Raw genomic sequence first — 15,222 nt, 5'->3', positions numbered from 1 at the left:
AACTTCTATATATATATACACACATATTAGTAACCAGTTATTATCTTATCTGTAGAAAGCTAGACCAAAAACAGCTATGAATTATATATGATCCAGACCCTGTTACAAATTTCCTTTTAGATGGCGATCAAAGTTTTACAATATTGAGTACTGCAACTGCATATTTTAGACTGTTTTAAGAGTAAGAAAACAAATTCCAGATGTTTGTACTTTACGTGTTAAGTTGAAACTATTACATCTTGATTCTTGGCTTGATTTCGTACTAATTCAGATGAATTAGTAAACCTGTTTGAAATCAAGGCATAAACAAACATTATTCAATAGGTTCATTCTTGGAAGACTCCAAGTCATCAACCTAAAAGCAAGATTCTTTAGCAGTTTTACAACGATGATAATAACTAAAGTATAATAATACAATTGTTATATAGTTGGTTTGTTTTAATCATTTCTGAATTGATTCAACTATTATACAGTATAAATCAACCTGTTTAGCTTAATCATTTCTACTTGTAAAGCCGACAAACAAATTCGTTAAATCAAGGTTAAGTAACCTAACATATCAATCACTTCACTGCACTGCTGTAATTTACTGTTATTCAGCCAAGGCCTTAATGCTCCTAAGCTAATACAAAAAGTATATCTAATCTAAAGTTGATTAAACAATGATGACTTTGAGAATATTGTAACTCTTTACACAAGAGATTATGATAAAAACAATTCAACAGAATATAAATTTTATTTAGTCTAGTTTTTTCGGATGTAATGATTATTTGTAACTAGTAAGAATAATTTAAGAAGGAAAAGAACACCATAATTATCAACAACTCTCCTTATTGAAAACAACAGGACTACACCACTAATGATGATGCTTCATTGCTAGTGCACTCTTTTAGGCTTAAAAGGCCAATGTTTATACACTTGACAATGAAATATGAAGCCCCAAACCCATGTCAGAATCAATTAAAACAGCCATAAAATTAACATCTGATTGCTGTAAAGATCAAATATATATGATGGCCAAGTATTAAAGGCCTGGACCAATAGTCTATGCATTGCCAGCAACTAATACTAATGTGTATTACAACTGTAGTACATTTCAAAACAAGTTGGTGTAAATTTGAAATGTATTGAGCGCTCCAACGTTCAGTTGAAATTTACAGTCCTCGTGATTTATCAAACGGCCAAATTTTCACCATGTGAATCTAATAAAATTCACCCCATTTTCGTCTCTTTACTATTAAACTCTCTTCCTATAAATAACACTCTCTCAAAGTTTGAATACATGTCATTTTTCTTCTCTGAAACACACACACACACTTGTCCACCACCTTTTGTCATCATTATACCTTCTTGTCCAAGTGAAGGACCAAAAACACATTTCTCTTTTTCTGTCTTTTTTACTTCATTTCTTTATACACTCTCTGACACCATACTCAGTACTTGTACTTCATTTTTTTTGTTAATTATTCCTCTTGTCAGATTGCATTTCAGATCTCTGTTGCTCAAATTATTTCTGATATCTTTTCAAGAAAACTCATACCCATTTCCCAAAATGCAGATTGTGACATGGGTTTTCAAGTTGTTGGTCATTTTTTCACTTTTTCAACTTTCTCTACAAGCACCACCTATTTGCTCAGGGGCTGACAGAGGTGCACTTCTTGCTTTTAAGGCCAGAATCTATAAGGACACTACTGGGATGTTAGCTTCTTGGGTAGGCATGGATTGTTGTGATGGAGGCTGGGAAGGTATTCAATGCAATCCAAGAACAGGGAGAGTGACACAAGTGGTGTTACAAAGGCCAGCTGATGGGGACACTGGTGTTTTCATGAAGGGCACTCTATCTCCTTCTCTTGGCAATTTAAGGTTCTTGGAAGTGATGATAATCAGTGGGATGAAAAGAATTGCAGGAAACATTCCTCAGAGCTTTTCGAGTCTTACCCGTCTCACACAACTACATTTAGAAGACAATGTACTTGAGGGTAGCATTCCTTCAAGTTTAGGTAACTTGCCTTTTCTCAAGGCGCTTTCATTAAGTGGCAACCATTTAACTGGTCCTATTCCTCCAACATTTGGGAATTTTAGAAACCTTGTTCAGCTTACAGTAGCCAGAAATCACCTTCAAGGTCCTATCCCAATCAGCTTAAAAAATCTTTTTAGTTTACAGTATCTTGATCTTAGCCACAATTCCTTATCCGGGTTCATCCCAGATTTTGTAGGCCAGTTCAAAAATCTGACATTTCTGGACTTGTCCAATAATCAAATATCAGGGGGGATTCCCATTTCTTTGGGCAGTCTAGCAAGTCTTTCGGATATGTCCTTAAGCCAAAATCAATTAGCTGGAAGTATCCCATCTGAGATAGGACATCTTAAGTCTCTTACCAGTTTGTCGCTGAGCATGAACCAGCTCAGTGGTCAAATTCCAGACACCTTGTCACAGTTACAAAACCTATGGCACCTCAACCTATCAAGAAATGCACTTTCAAATCCTTTGCCTGATGCATTCTCAAAAGGTATCCCTTCTTTGTTGTCCATAGATCTATCTTACAACCACCTAAATTTGGGGACAGTTCCAGAATGGATTAGAAGCAGAGAACTCTCCGATGTCCATTTAGCTGGATGCAACCTCATTGGAACCCTACCAGTTTTCGCAAAACCAAATTCCTTGAACTCCGTTGATCTCTCTGATAACCATTTCACTAATGGGATATCAGATTTCTTCTCAAAAATGTCCAGTTTGCAGAAGGCCAAGCTATCAAATAACCAATTGAAGTCTGACCTTTCTACAATCACGCTGCCAACAGGACTTGCGTCTCTTGATCTCCATTCCAATCAACTATTTGGTTCTCTTTCAGGTATCTTGAACAGGACAAGCAACTTCATGCAAGCTATGGACTTGTCAAACAATTACATTTCAGGTAGTATTCCAGAATTCTCCGAAGGCTCAAGTTTGACATTGCTCAACGTAGGAAGCAACAAGATTACTGGCCAGATTCCGGACTCTATCTCAAACCTAGCTACACTTGAAAGGCTAGACATTTCAAGAAATCAAGTAACTGGCACAATACCTACAAGCTTAGGGTTGTTGTTCAAGCTGCAATGGCTAGACCTGTCCATCAATAAACTTGTAGGAAAAATCCCTTTAAGCCTACTAGACATCGAGAAGCTAAGGCATGCAAACTTCAGGGCAAACAAACTATGTGGTATGATTCCACAAGGAAGACCTTTTAATGCATTCCCTTCAACTGCTTATGGACACAATCTGTGCTTATGCGGCAAGCCATTACCACCATGCAAGGGGATGGACAACGAGAGATGAGCCAACAGAATGCTGGCTCATTCGAATAAAGTAAAACCAATGCTCATTCATCACCTCGTTTGAGCATTCTAAGATTGAGAGAGTCTATCAGGCATATGCTTCATTTTTTTCATTACTTATCAATGAAAATGAATAAATAATTCAAATGTATATGATTTTACTTGTAATTTATATCTGGTGAGGTTCAGCTTCTTACAGCTCACGGAGGTAAATGATCTGTTTAATAAACATTCACTCTGAAATGATACATCATGAGTACATCAAACACAAAACACTTTGTAAAATGGTCTGCATTTCATAACTCAGACACAAACACATACATTCATTTCGAAATGGTATTATACATGATCACTGAAAAACAGTTGCACAAACATTTATTTCAATATACTCTATTATCAGAACCCCCCTTAAACTCAAGAATAATATAAATTCTCATCATGTTCTAATCAGTACAGCAGATATATTGTCGATTTAACAACATAAACTTGTATTTAAATATAATTTTCTCTTAAATTTAGGAGTGAAGTTTATTTTTGAGAAATGCCAATGGTAACACCAAGACGTAGAATTCCGGTCACTGGGGTTAAAATAAAATACACTATTATAATTATTATTTTTGAGTGAAGAATACATATATTTTAGAGTGTGTTTGGTATTGCTGTTGCAGACAGCAAAATCAGTTTTTCGCTGAAAAACAGTTAAAAAATTGTTTGGTAAAATTCTCAAATTTTTGACATAAATATAACATAGATCGACCCGACATGTCCTTGCAATAACTTACCAATAAAAAAAAACTTCAACGCATAAGTATATTAAAAATAAGATCTTTGAATATGGACAAATAGTAAATAAAATGTGAACAGGTCATTTAAAAAATAAAATTGTAAATGTAAGAAAATATAGACAAATAAATATAGAGAAATGATATTTCCGGAGACCATTTTTTATTTTCAGAGCATTTAAAGCATGCAATGACAAAACCGCCCCCATATATTTATAATAACAACAAAAGGAAGGAAAAAAGGAGTACGAGGGTAATTTTGTATTTTCGTAATTCATCTACTCTGAAAATTAAAAATTTACTCTGAAAATAATATTTTCCTAAATATAGAATATAGTAAATATATATGACACGTATTATCTGAAAACAAACTTTTGGATAACAACTGGCCAGTAAAAATGACCTTGGATGTTGACAACAACAGTAACGGATGCTGTTAAAATCGTAACATCATCCAATCAGCTCACTCCATAAATTTGAATATTTCTTAAAAACTTCCATATTTAAACTTGTTTTTTCAGTAGAGGCAATTCTGGAACTTGTACTCAAAGTTCAATATTTAAAAAGTTTATATAATTTTTACCATTATTTTTAAACTCTAAAAGGTTATCTGAACTGTTTTCGTGTGGCCTCTCCCACACAAATACTTAATTCATGTTATCAAATATTTCAATTTTTATAGTTATTAAGTTAAAAATTAAATTAAAATACTAGAAAGCTTAAGAAAATCAAACAACATATACATCTAATCATAGAAATCAGTTGCTTTTTGAAAATCGATGATAAATTTCTCAAAAATTGGTAAAAAATATTTTATCCAATTTAAATAGTAAATTATCAATAAATTATATAAATTTTTAAAAATTGTTTGATAAATGATAAATGGATATTTTAAGTATCGATTTTCAAAATCTTTAACTTCGAAAGTTAAAAGTAACATTAACTACAAAGGACAAGTAGCAAGTATAATTAAAATGCACGCACTAGTTGTATGTATAGTTACCTGATGGGGATATAATTCAATTCTAGGGCTTTTTGTCTGCATAAACAAGAAAGTTGAAAAACACACACTCCCAAACTTACTGCCCCTTACAGATTTCAGGTATTCAATCAAACTCACTTCTTTCTTTGTCATTTTCACACAATTTACATGTATATATTCACACTTATATATTCCTTCATGGCCATTTTTTATACCTATCAAAAATTCATCTTTCATATTATTTTTTCTTGATTTTAGTTTAATTAGTCTTGTTGTGTTATAAACAAGTGTGATTTTTGGTAAAGATTCAAACTTTAGATTAATTAGTCTTGATTTTGTATAATGTTGTTCAAATATAGTATTATCTGCTCTAATTTTATTGTGAGTTATAATTATTCATCTGTGTAATAGTTCTTGAATCCCCATTTTGTATTTAATTTTTTTTTGTAGGGAAAAAGTTTTGATTTTTAGGTTTAATGTTCATCATTTTACACAATTTACATACAATTTACATGTATATACACACATATAAACCTTACCTATCAAAATATCATCTTTCCCATTTTGTCTCTTTGGTTTTATTTTAATTAGTCTTGTTGTGTTATAAACAAGTGTGATTTTTGATAATGATTCAAACTTTAGATTAATTAGTCTTGATTTTGTATAATATTGTTCATATTTAGTATTATCTGCTATAGTTTTACTGTAAGTTTTTATTTTTCATCTGTGTAAATAGTTCTTGAATCCCCATTTTGTAATTATTTTGTTTTTGTAGGGAAAAGTTTTGATTTTTAGGTTTAGGAGTGTTACTTTATGTTGGTTTTTCTTAATGGTTAGAGGGAATACTATTCTTGTTCTGTTTTGATGGTTTTTTGGTAATGCCGTGCCGCGGTGGATTTATAGAGGTTTAACAAATTTATGCAGGGGTTTTGTGGTATTTCTAAATAGGGTGTCTCCGATACAGAGATAATATTTACGGTTACAATGGAACATATAGCTATTATTTCATCAGATAGTGATAGTGATAGTGATTGGGATCTGGATTTGGTCAAGGCAATGCTTGATTCTGCACCGGCAGAGTCTACTGCTATGGTAAATTACGGAGCTTCTCCGTCTAATGTAGACTCTGCTTTTCCTCATTCAACAGGTGAAGAAAGTTTTTTTTGGGTACATTTCTGCATAGTGAAAGACGATGGTGTTTTTTAATACACGGTTATTTATGAATTGTACAGTTCATGGCGGATCGTCTCAAGTATCCACTTCAAATGGAATCTTGGCAAAGCCAAGCCCAGGATTGGCTGCCAATTATAGGGATCTTTCATCCCGGGGAAACACCTCCGGTAGCAGTTTAACTGGTAAAGTGCCTTACCCTAAAATAGATATGAAGATGTTTGGTGTTACCATTACGTAACTCTTATTCATTGCGCAGTTATTAATGGACCCTCACGTAAATTACCTTCCCCGGCAAGTGTGAATGCATACAACGGAAGCTCATTACAGCGTAGCCAGCAAATACAAGGTCAGGTTCATAAGTCTCCACTCTCCAGCATCTACTAGCAGTTTAGAAGTTTTAAACCCTAAAACAACCACAAATCATAATCCTCCAACTTCAGCACATAAAATTACACTTACTTTAGCAATTGAAAATTCGGACAATGACAAAATATCTGTTTATTTATCTAAAAATTTATGCATCCTTTTGGTGTAGATAATAATCGATATACTTCTCTACAAGGCTCTAACAGGGCACTTCCGACATCCGTTCAGCCTCAAGTACTTTTGGTGAACAATGTGGGTAGCAGTCAGTTGCGTGAATCTTATAGAAAAACATTTTCTGCACAACAGAAATCAGAATACGGCATGAACCATATGAAAAGCCAAACTGGCAGGGGAAGTGATGATGAATTAATAATGTTCGATAGCAGCGGGTATAGGATTCAGCCTCCATCGCATGCAAAGTCTACTTCAACATCACAGCATTCCATTTCGGCAGATAAAGTTTTTCGCTCTGCGGTTGGTGAAGATAGAGTAGTTGAACATGACGAGAGGCTAATTTTTCAAGCTGCGTTGCAGGTTCCGGTCATCATGATTTTTACATTTTTCTTTCCCACTGCTGCAGATGACTTGATTCTAGATTGCTTCGTCACTGGTTAACCACCTGTTAAACTTTAACTAGTATACTTTTATTTCAGTATCTAGTGAAGTAATCTGAAGTCGTTACCAGCTACCAAAATCTTCAGTTAATACAATTCTATTAAATGTCGAAACTGGTTATTTTGTCTTCTCATAATTTGCTGCAGTCGGGTCTGAGTTTATAACAAAATTATCATTTTTCTTAAAATTTCGTTATGGCCCAGGAAGGGGCTGGGGACTTAAGATATTTAAGTTGATAACTTGTAACATGCGATCCACATTTGAACATATCGGATGCAGAATACATCAAATAGATGCTAATGTGATCATGAAGAGTGCCCATTCGATAATTTTGGGTCAGTTCGGAGTTCAAGATGAATACTGACCCTCTTTCCAGTAATTGTTGTCTTAATCTTAATTGTGTTGGCTGGTTTTTTACACCTTGATTTACTAAATCACCTTGAATCCTGTTATGTGCGCAAGCATTAAAGTATTATGACTGATAAAACTCCTCTTCGAAATTTATTAAGCTTAAAAGACATGCAAAATTTGGGTTATTTTTTGTCAGTTTTATTTAAAGTCGGAAATTTAGTTTCTTGACTAATGCATAAATTTTATTTAGAATTTTAGCAGAAGGTTCATATTTGAATTGTTTTATTATTTTGCAGGATCTAAGCCAGCCTAATCTTGAAGCTAATCTACCTGATGGCCTTATGACAGTCCCTCTTCTGAGACACCAGGTTTATTGTATATTTCTTTATACATAAAATGACTGGCCCTAGGATCACTGACATCCATCACTAGAAATGGTACCTTACACATTCTTATGTGTTATCTTCTACAGAAAATTGCACTAGCTTGGATGTTTCAAAAGGAAACTAAAAGCACATTTTGTTCTGGTGGAATTCTTGCCGATGATCAGGTTTCTTTCAATAAGAAAAAATATATTTGACTTGCATTTAGCATCTGTTGATTTGTGGGACATTTCTCTAATATTATATATACTGTGCTGTTTCTGGCGACCGGCAGGGACTTGGAAAAACCATTTCAATGATTGCCATTATACTGAAGCAGAGATATGAACAGTCAAAATCCAAACCAGAAGATCCAAACCAGCAGACAACTGAAGCCTTAAATTTGGATGATGATGAAGATAATAAAATTACTGTTCTTGATGATGACAACCAAGATGGAGAATCTAATGACCTTAAATTGCTTAAAGAAGCAAGCACTTCTAGACGGGCATTTAAAAGTTTAAGGCCTCAAGCTGGAACTCTGGTTGTGTGTCCAGCAAGTGTGCTTCGTCAATGGGCTAGGGAGCTGGATGAGAAAGTTGCAGAAAAATCTCCACTTAAAGTTTTAATTTATCATGGAACCACTAGAACAAAGGAACCTAGCGAACTGGCAGCATATGATGTGGTTCTCACGACATATGCTCTTGTGGCGAATGAAGTTCCAAAACAACCTGTGGTTGATGAGGACGAAGATGATATGAAAAATGGGGAAAGGCATGGGTTATCTGCTGGGTTCTCTACTAACAAAAAACAGAAGAAGATGAACGGTGCTAGCAAGAGAAAAAAGAAAAGTACAAGAGGAATTGACATTTCTGATATTGATTTGGATTCTGGTGCTCTTGCAAGAGTTCGTTGGTCTAGGGTCATATTAGATGAGGCACAGACAATAAAAAATCACAGGACACAGGTAGCCAGGGCCTGCTGTAGTCTTAAAGCAAAAGTAAGGTGGTGTTTATCTGGAACACCTATACAGAATTCAATAGATGAGTTGTTCAGCTACTTCAGATTTTTGCGATATGAACCATATAGTGCCTATAAATCATTTTGCAGTATGCTAAAGAACCCCATTTCCAGAAACTCAGTCCAAGGATATAAAAAGCTGTATGCTGTGCTCAGGACTGTAATGCTTCGTCGAACTAAAGGTTACTCAATATATTCTATTCTTTTAGTTCTGTTTTTTCCCTTTCAGATTGATAGCCTTAAAATGGAGTGTGATGTCATATTTTTGGCACATTGCATTTTTGTCTATGATTCCCCCTGAATTACATGGTTACATTTGTGTTCACTTTCATTTTTATTTTTTTTATGTTCCCGAGTGTAAATCTGTGATTAGGATTCTTTGTATTAACCACTAACATTTGTTCTTCTTGTAGATCAAGTACAATGTTAAATCTGCCATGGTGGTACAGTCTACATATTTGGTTATAAGCTTTACTTTGATCAAGTAAATTAATAAATTTCCACTACCTGAGAAGTAAATTCATAAAAACTTGCGTAAATTTATCTAATATAAAGAGACACTAAAGCCTACAACTTCCACAAAGGGCGCAGTTGAATATTAATATAATTACTTACCACCAGTTTGGGTTGTCTTAAGTTGATAACTGTATAAAGAAAGGTCATAATTTAATATAGATGAGATGTTATGATTACAATTATAATACTTGCTATATAAAAAAGTTGTTATTATACATTTGTAGCCACACCCGTTTGATGATATTGTATTGATATTCCTCTTTTTGTGGTTCAGGCACATTCATTGATGGAGAGCCTATTATTACATTACCATCAAAAACAATAAATCTAAATAAGGTGGAATTCTCTGTCGAGGAGCGGGCTTACTATAAAAAACTTGAAGCTGATTCACGGTCACAGTTCAAAGTATTGTTGATTAAGAATTGTACTTTCAAAGTGTTTATTCTCCTTTTATATTTTTGCATATAAAAATTTGACACGGAGGCATGATATGTCGATGCGGCACAAAGCACAATACAAAATAAGTAGTTTACTGTTTATTATATAAACTTTAAGATATACATATGTACCCTGTAGGCTGTACCCATGCTCGAGTATATACATGTGTGTGTATTTGTCAATTAATTTTTTTAAAGCAATACGGTAGTTAATTATATAGTCCAAGTCTGTGGGGTAGTTTAAAATACAAGAACATGTCATAATGTACTTAAATGATAGGAACTGTATGTTTGCATCATGTATATACCTTTCATCTGAGCAAATACTTATATTGCACATTTCTAATATTTATAAATATGTATGGAGAATGGCAAGAGTCAAATGTTGCCAACATTTGTAAGAAAAAGGCAGCCTGTAAATTTATAAGGCTCTTTCCATGTTAGAGAGTACCAAAATTAGTTCAATTCTAAAATCTGTACTATATTTACTTTGTGACTCTGCCTTTTATGCCGAATTGTTGATAGCTAATAAATCTTTATATCTTGCTAGAAAACCTTTCTAACCGACAAAAGTAGAAGTGAACTATTTTTACATCATAATAATTACTTAAATTTAGTATCTAAGTGAACACGATTGTATAATTTGTTCTTTTAATTTTGATTTTTGATGCTTTATATACATTAATTTGGTGTATTTGATCTTTGGTGATAAGTTTTTCTCATTTATATTACAACTTGTTCATTAAATTTCCTCTGGCACTTTGACTTGTACATGGTTAGTTTGTGTATCTTGTTTGTGAGGTACTAATTGGAATTTGGAGGAATGCCATGCGATGCAATAGTACATTGTACTTTTGATTCTTCCTATGCCTCTGTGGCAAGGGTTTCACGTCATCTGCAGATCTAAGAGCCCCTTTTCTTATAGAATTACATAAATGAAATCTGCTTTTTAATGCTATTTGAAAGCTTGTTAACTGCGGCTATTTTCTACTTTTAAATTTTGAATGCCATGTTAAAATATTTATTTATCTTATTTATATGTCCTGTTCTTGTAGGCCTATGCTGCTGCTGGTACTTTGGGTCAAAATTATGCCAATATACTACTGATGCTATTGCGCCTTCGGCAAGCTTGTGACCACCCACTGCTTGTGAAAGGTTTTACTTCAGATTCGGTTGAAAGATATTCCTCGCAGATGGCAACAAGTCTTCCGAGGAATATGCTGATAAACTTGTTAAAGCACCTTCAGACAACCTCAGCTATTTGTGGTTGGTGCAAAGTGAGCTTTCTCAAACACTATCCATATTTCATTTGTATTGTGTTCATTTTATGGTATGAGGCATGTATCCTTTTCAAACCTCATTATATATCTCGACATGGACTATTTATCTTGGTAATTGGTATTGTTGGTGTGTTGTGTAGTCCACAGATTAGTGTGTTTACAGGAAGATTGAACTGAGGTTGTTACCATTTAATCTTGTACCTGAAACATAATTTTATATGATGACTCTATCCATATATGATTGATAAAGATGCATAATTATATTAGCTCAAACTGCTTGGTAATGAAGTCCACTTTGCTGGCATGTAATATTTCTTTTTGGAAATTTTGTACCATTTAATGGGGTTTTTATTAAACTCTATGCAGCTTTAGCTAGTCTTGTTTCCAAATCAGCTTATGACCACATGGAGGAGTGTAAACGAGTCAAAATATTCTTGAGCTATTTTGAGCTTGGTTCATGAAGTACTCGAATTTGACTGGAAAATATTTGAGCCTAGTTCAAGCTCTAGCTATTTGAGTACATTATTGAGGCGAGCTTGAGCTTTAATTACTTTGTGAGGCTTCAGAGCCTAGATGAGTTATTTTTATTATCAATTATACCCCTGCACGTAATTTCTTTTCGGTTTTCCTCCTTTATTTTTGTTCACATACCTTATGACACTGATTTTCCTTAAAAACCTTATTTTCTAATTGCTAGGTTTTTGCTTGATCTAGATTCTGAAATTAGCATCTTGGTCTTTTTCACCACTGCATCCTTGGCTTGTTGCTTAACATGTCCCTTTCAGATTTCATCTATAAAAGTTCCGTGTATTCTCCTTGATAAGTGCCACCTCCACCTTCCTATAGTTGCCTTTATTTATTCATTATCTTCGTATAGCTGCAAATATATATTTTAGCAATTTTGACTATTGTGGCAGCTTTGCTTCTTCACAGCCCATCACACTGATGATCGTAGAGTATTATTAATTTGTTGGCTTACATAAAGTTCTTTGAATTTATTCCTTTGAATATATTGGATTTGTTTGTTACACAATAACTTTCACCTTTTTTTGTTAAGATATCCACTTCAGTTTTATGCTCTAATTATTTACTAATATTTCCCAACAAAATTGTAGCTTAAGTCTTAAATTTTGGAAACGGAGTGTAATCAGAGGTCTTGTATTTTATTTTGAGAAAATTGCTGAAAGTAGATCTGTGAATTTTGCAGCTGGATGGAGGATGGTATCATATTACTCACTTGCTCTTAAGCCTTATATTCTTTACCAAAACCAAGTGTCATGATTTGAAAATTTGCACATACATTCTGCCACATTCAGTCCACTTATTTTCGCCAAACATCTAATCTATATATTAGATACACACACACACACACACATTTTCCACTACTAATGTCTTGGTTGTTTCAAGTAATATTATATCACACTGGGCTATTAGCATACTATCTTCGATTGTTCATTGTCGTCCTTAAATTAGAAAGCATGTGCTTGCTTTACTACAACGATAAGAAAGACGGAATTCAATAATTTGGATTAACAATTTTTTTTTTTTGTGATTTTGTAGAATTTTGTGTTTATTCTTTGCTTTAAGAAGGCACACATTTCTTTATATGTTACGATTAAGTTTGTTTTTTTCTCAAGATTGTTTTTTTCTGATGCTATAGTTAGTGTGCATTTGTTTGACTTATATATGATATGTTTACAGGATCCACCTGAAGATGCAATTGTCACAATGTGCGGACATGTTTTCTGCTACCAGTGTGTATCAGAATTCGTAAGGGGGGATGAAAATACATGTCCTTCACCTGAATGCAAACAGCAACTTGGTCCTGATCTTGTGTTCTCCAAAGCTACTCTAAGAAGGTGTCTGTCTGATGACCAAGTTGATAAACCCTCTAGTTCATCTCAGCCTGAAAAGTCGTCAATTTTGCAGAGTGACTATATTTCTTCAAAAATTAAAGCTGCTTTGGAGATTCTTGCATCTCATTGCAAGTCAAACAGTCAAAGTTCGCAGTTGCATGGTGTGGATTCTTCAAATTTAGATGAAGAACTATTAAACTCAGGTGTTTCATGTTCGGATGCACAAATTGAAGCTCCAAGGAAAGCTATTGTTTTTTCTCAGTGGATTGGCATGTTGGATTTAGTTGAAATGGCATTGAAACAGTCTGGTCTAGTGTATAGGAAACTTGATGGTACGATGTCATTGTCTGCAAGGGACAAGGCTGTCAGGGAATTTAACACTGACCCCGAGGTAGCTCTTTTATATCAGATATGTAAATTTTTCTAGTTAGCGTCTACTCAAAAGATATATTGTTAGGTACAAGTGTTTTTGAATCCGTTATTATAAGATGTCTGTAGACTTGTTACTTGAGTAAGAAGGTTAAAACTAGATGCTCGTTGTTTATGAATAAATTACCATGATGATGACCACAATGATGTCCTAATAATATGCATTAGAGTACTCAAAATGATAAGGTAGTACCTTTCAACTAAATCACTTTTACTCTTGTATCGATATATGATGAGTATGAGAATGTGTGGTACCATTCATCTTATGTATAGGCATTTTTCAGGTGACAGTTATGCTCATGTCGCTTAAAGCCGGTAACCTTGGTCTCAACATGGTTGCTGCAACTCATGTGATTCTTCTGGACCTTTGGTGGAATCCAACTACTGAAGATCAGGCTATTGACAGAGCTCACCGAATAGGACAGAATCATCCTGTCACTGTATCACGGCTCACTATTCGGGATACTGTTGAAGATAGGATATTGGCTCTTCAGGTATTTTCCTAAATTTGTTTCTGTATGAAGTTTCCCGTGCTAAATATCTGTCCTGCTTTTTTAGTGAAATAGTTGAGTCAATTATTAACACTTTTGAGTAATTAACTCGTTCCCTCCCTCCCTCCTATTAACACTTTAGAGTAATTAACTCCCCCCCCCCCCCCTCTCCCCCCCCCCCCCTCTCTCTCTGTTGATTTTATTTTATATGTAGAAAACTATATTGTTTTTGCAGAAATATATACCACATTATGTTTTTTGCAGGATGAGAAAAGGAAAATGGTTGCATCTGCATTTGGCGAGGATCCAAGTGGAGGCACAGGAAGTCGGTTAACCGTGGAAGACTTGAAATATCTATTCATGGGAAATCAGTAACATGGTTTTCACAATGAAGAAAGCGCCTGTTTTGCCCTTGGAGAAATTGTTGTATGTGATTAGCTCCTAAATACCTGTAGGAAACTGAACATTAGAAGTTAAGAGTAGAAGTTATCATCAGAGCTAGTAGATTTGTGCTCTGCATAATCTAGTTTGAGCCCACGAAGTGAGCAGTTTTGTTGTGATAATGTATTTAGATAGTAGATACTATGTGTTTAGGGGATGTAAATATTAGAACTGAAAAATTGTACTTAATCGAGCATAAAATCCAAGAAACAGCGGATACAAGCACTCGAGGAAAATACTAACAGCTTACACAAAGGCCTAGAAGTAAAATGAAACTACAGATTAGGTGAGGAACAAGTTTACACATCATCACTGTAAGTTGGATATATACACGAATTAGATCTTTATGCCCATATTACCCATAGTAAAGGCTGTTAATGATAATTTGCTAGAACTGCTCGAAAAAACGAGTTGGGATAAAAATTTGGTAGAAGTGATTTGAGCATGATCAATCTTGATGCAGTACATCTGGTTTTATTATCATGAAACACTATAAAATGGAATGTTACACAGTATATTATCGAAAATAAAATGCAAGTGCTGATATCGTAGACGTTGATAGAATTGCTAATGGTTTATGTACTGGTTTCCAAAGAGTTACCTGGATGTTGCAATAGTCCTTTTCGTTAATTTTAAGTTGGTCCATTATTAATTTGTTTTAATCAGTTATATACACAACAGCATCCGCAGTAGCAATGTCATACAAGATTTAAATGATTGTCCGAAAAATGGCAGTCACAGTGGCATTTGGTTCTCTGGGTTCGAATCCCGGCTGCGGAAACATCTTTTTGCCACATAATGAAGTA

At 34.3% G+C, this 15,222-nt stretch overlaps 2 protein-coding genes across 4 annotated transcripts; both read left to right on the top strand.

Moving 5' to 3' along the window:
- The first annotated feature begins 1,283 nt into the window (after positions 1 to 1,283).
- LOC141682633 (uncharacterized) lies at positions 1,284 to 3,583 on the top strand. The gene has a single exon (XM_074487338.1). The coding sequence runs from the start codon at positions 1,553 to 1,555 to the stop codon at positions 3,314 to 3,316; it is 1,764 nt and encodes a 587-aa protein (XP_074343439.1). The 5' UTR covers positions 1,284 to 1,552; the 3' UTR covers positions 3,317 to 3,583.
- Positions 3,584 to 5,074: 1,491 nt separating this feature from the next.
- LOC141684103 (helicase-like transcription factor CHR28) lies at positions 5,075 to 14,626 on the top strand. Of its 3 annotated transcripts, none has more exons than XM_074488941.1 (13): positions 5,075 to 5,199; positions 6,004 to 6,226; positions 6,312 to 6,434; positions 6,509 to 6,598; positions 6,815 to 7,152; positions 7,881 to 7,952; positions 8,057 to 8,134; positions 8,242 to 9,148; positions 9,757 to 9,887; positions 10,975 to 11,196; positions 12,901 to 13,446; positions 13,769 to 13,978; positions 14,240 to 14,626. In XM_074488941.1, the coding sequence occupies exons 2-13, from the start codon at positions 6,064 to 6,066 to the stop codon at positions 14,348 to 14,350; spliced, it is 2,991 nt and encodes a 996-aa protein (XP_074345042.1). In that variant the 5' UTR covers positions 5,075 to 5,199; positions 6,004 to 6,063; the 3' UTR covers positions 14,351 to 14,626. The 3 variants fall into 3 exon arrangements, with proteins under 3 accessions (XP_074345042.1, XP_074345041.1, XP_074345043.1); XM_074488940.1 differs by having other exon boundaries at positions 6,788 to 7,152; XM_074488942.1 differs by lacking the exons at positions 5,075 to 5,199; positions 6,004 to 6,226; positions 6,312 to 6,434 and having other exon boundaries at positions 6,522 to 6,598; positions 6,825 to 7,152.
- The last annotated feature ends 596 nt before the right edge of the window (positions 14,627 to 15,222 follow it).

This window comes from Apium graveolens, chromosome 9 (assembly GCF_009905375.1).
Source record: "Apium graveolens cultivar Ventura chromosome 9, ASM990537v1, whole genome shotgun sequence".
Lineage (NCBI taxonomy): Eukaryota > Viridiplantae > Streptophyta > Magnoliopsida > Apiales > Apiaceae > Apium > Apium graveolens.
The sequence above is the reverse complement of the archived record's forward strand: the minus strand, read 5'-3'. Positions and strand labels throughout refer to the sequence as shown.

What these genes read in the sequence shown, in the direction of transcription:
- LOC141682633 (XM_074487338.1), top strand. Translation starts at nt 1,553, where the DNA reads ATGCAGATTGTGACATGGGTTTTCAAGTTGTTGGTCATTTTTTCACTT.
- LOC141684103 (XM_074488940.1), top strand. Translation starts at nt 6,064, where the DNA reads ATGGAACATATAGCTATTATTTCATCAGATAGTGATAGTGATAGTGAT. An exon ending in AATGCTTCGTCGAACTAAAG is followed by an intron (nt 9,149 to 9,756) that starts GTTACTCAATAT and finishes TTTGTGGTTCAG; the next exon opens with GCACATTCATTGATGGAGAG. An exon ending in CTATTTGTGGTTGGTGCAAA is followed by an intron (nt 11,197 to 12,900) that starts GTGAGCTTTCTC and finishes ATATGTTTACAG; the next exon opens with GATCCACCTGAAGATGCAAT.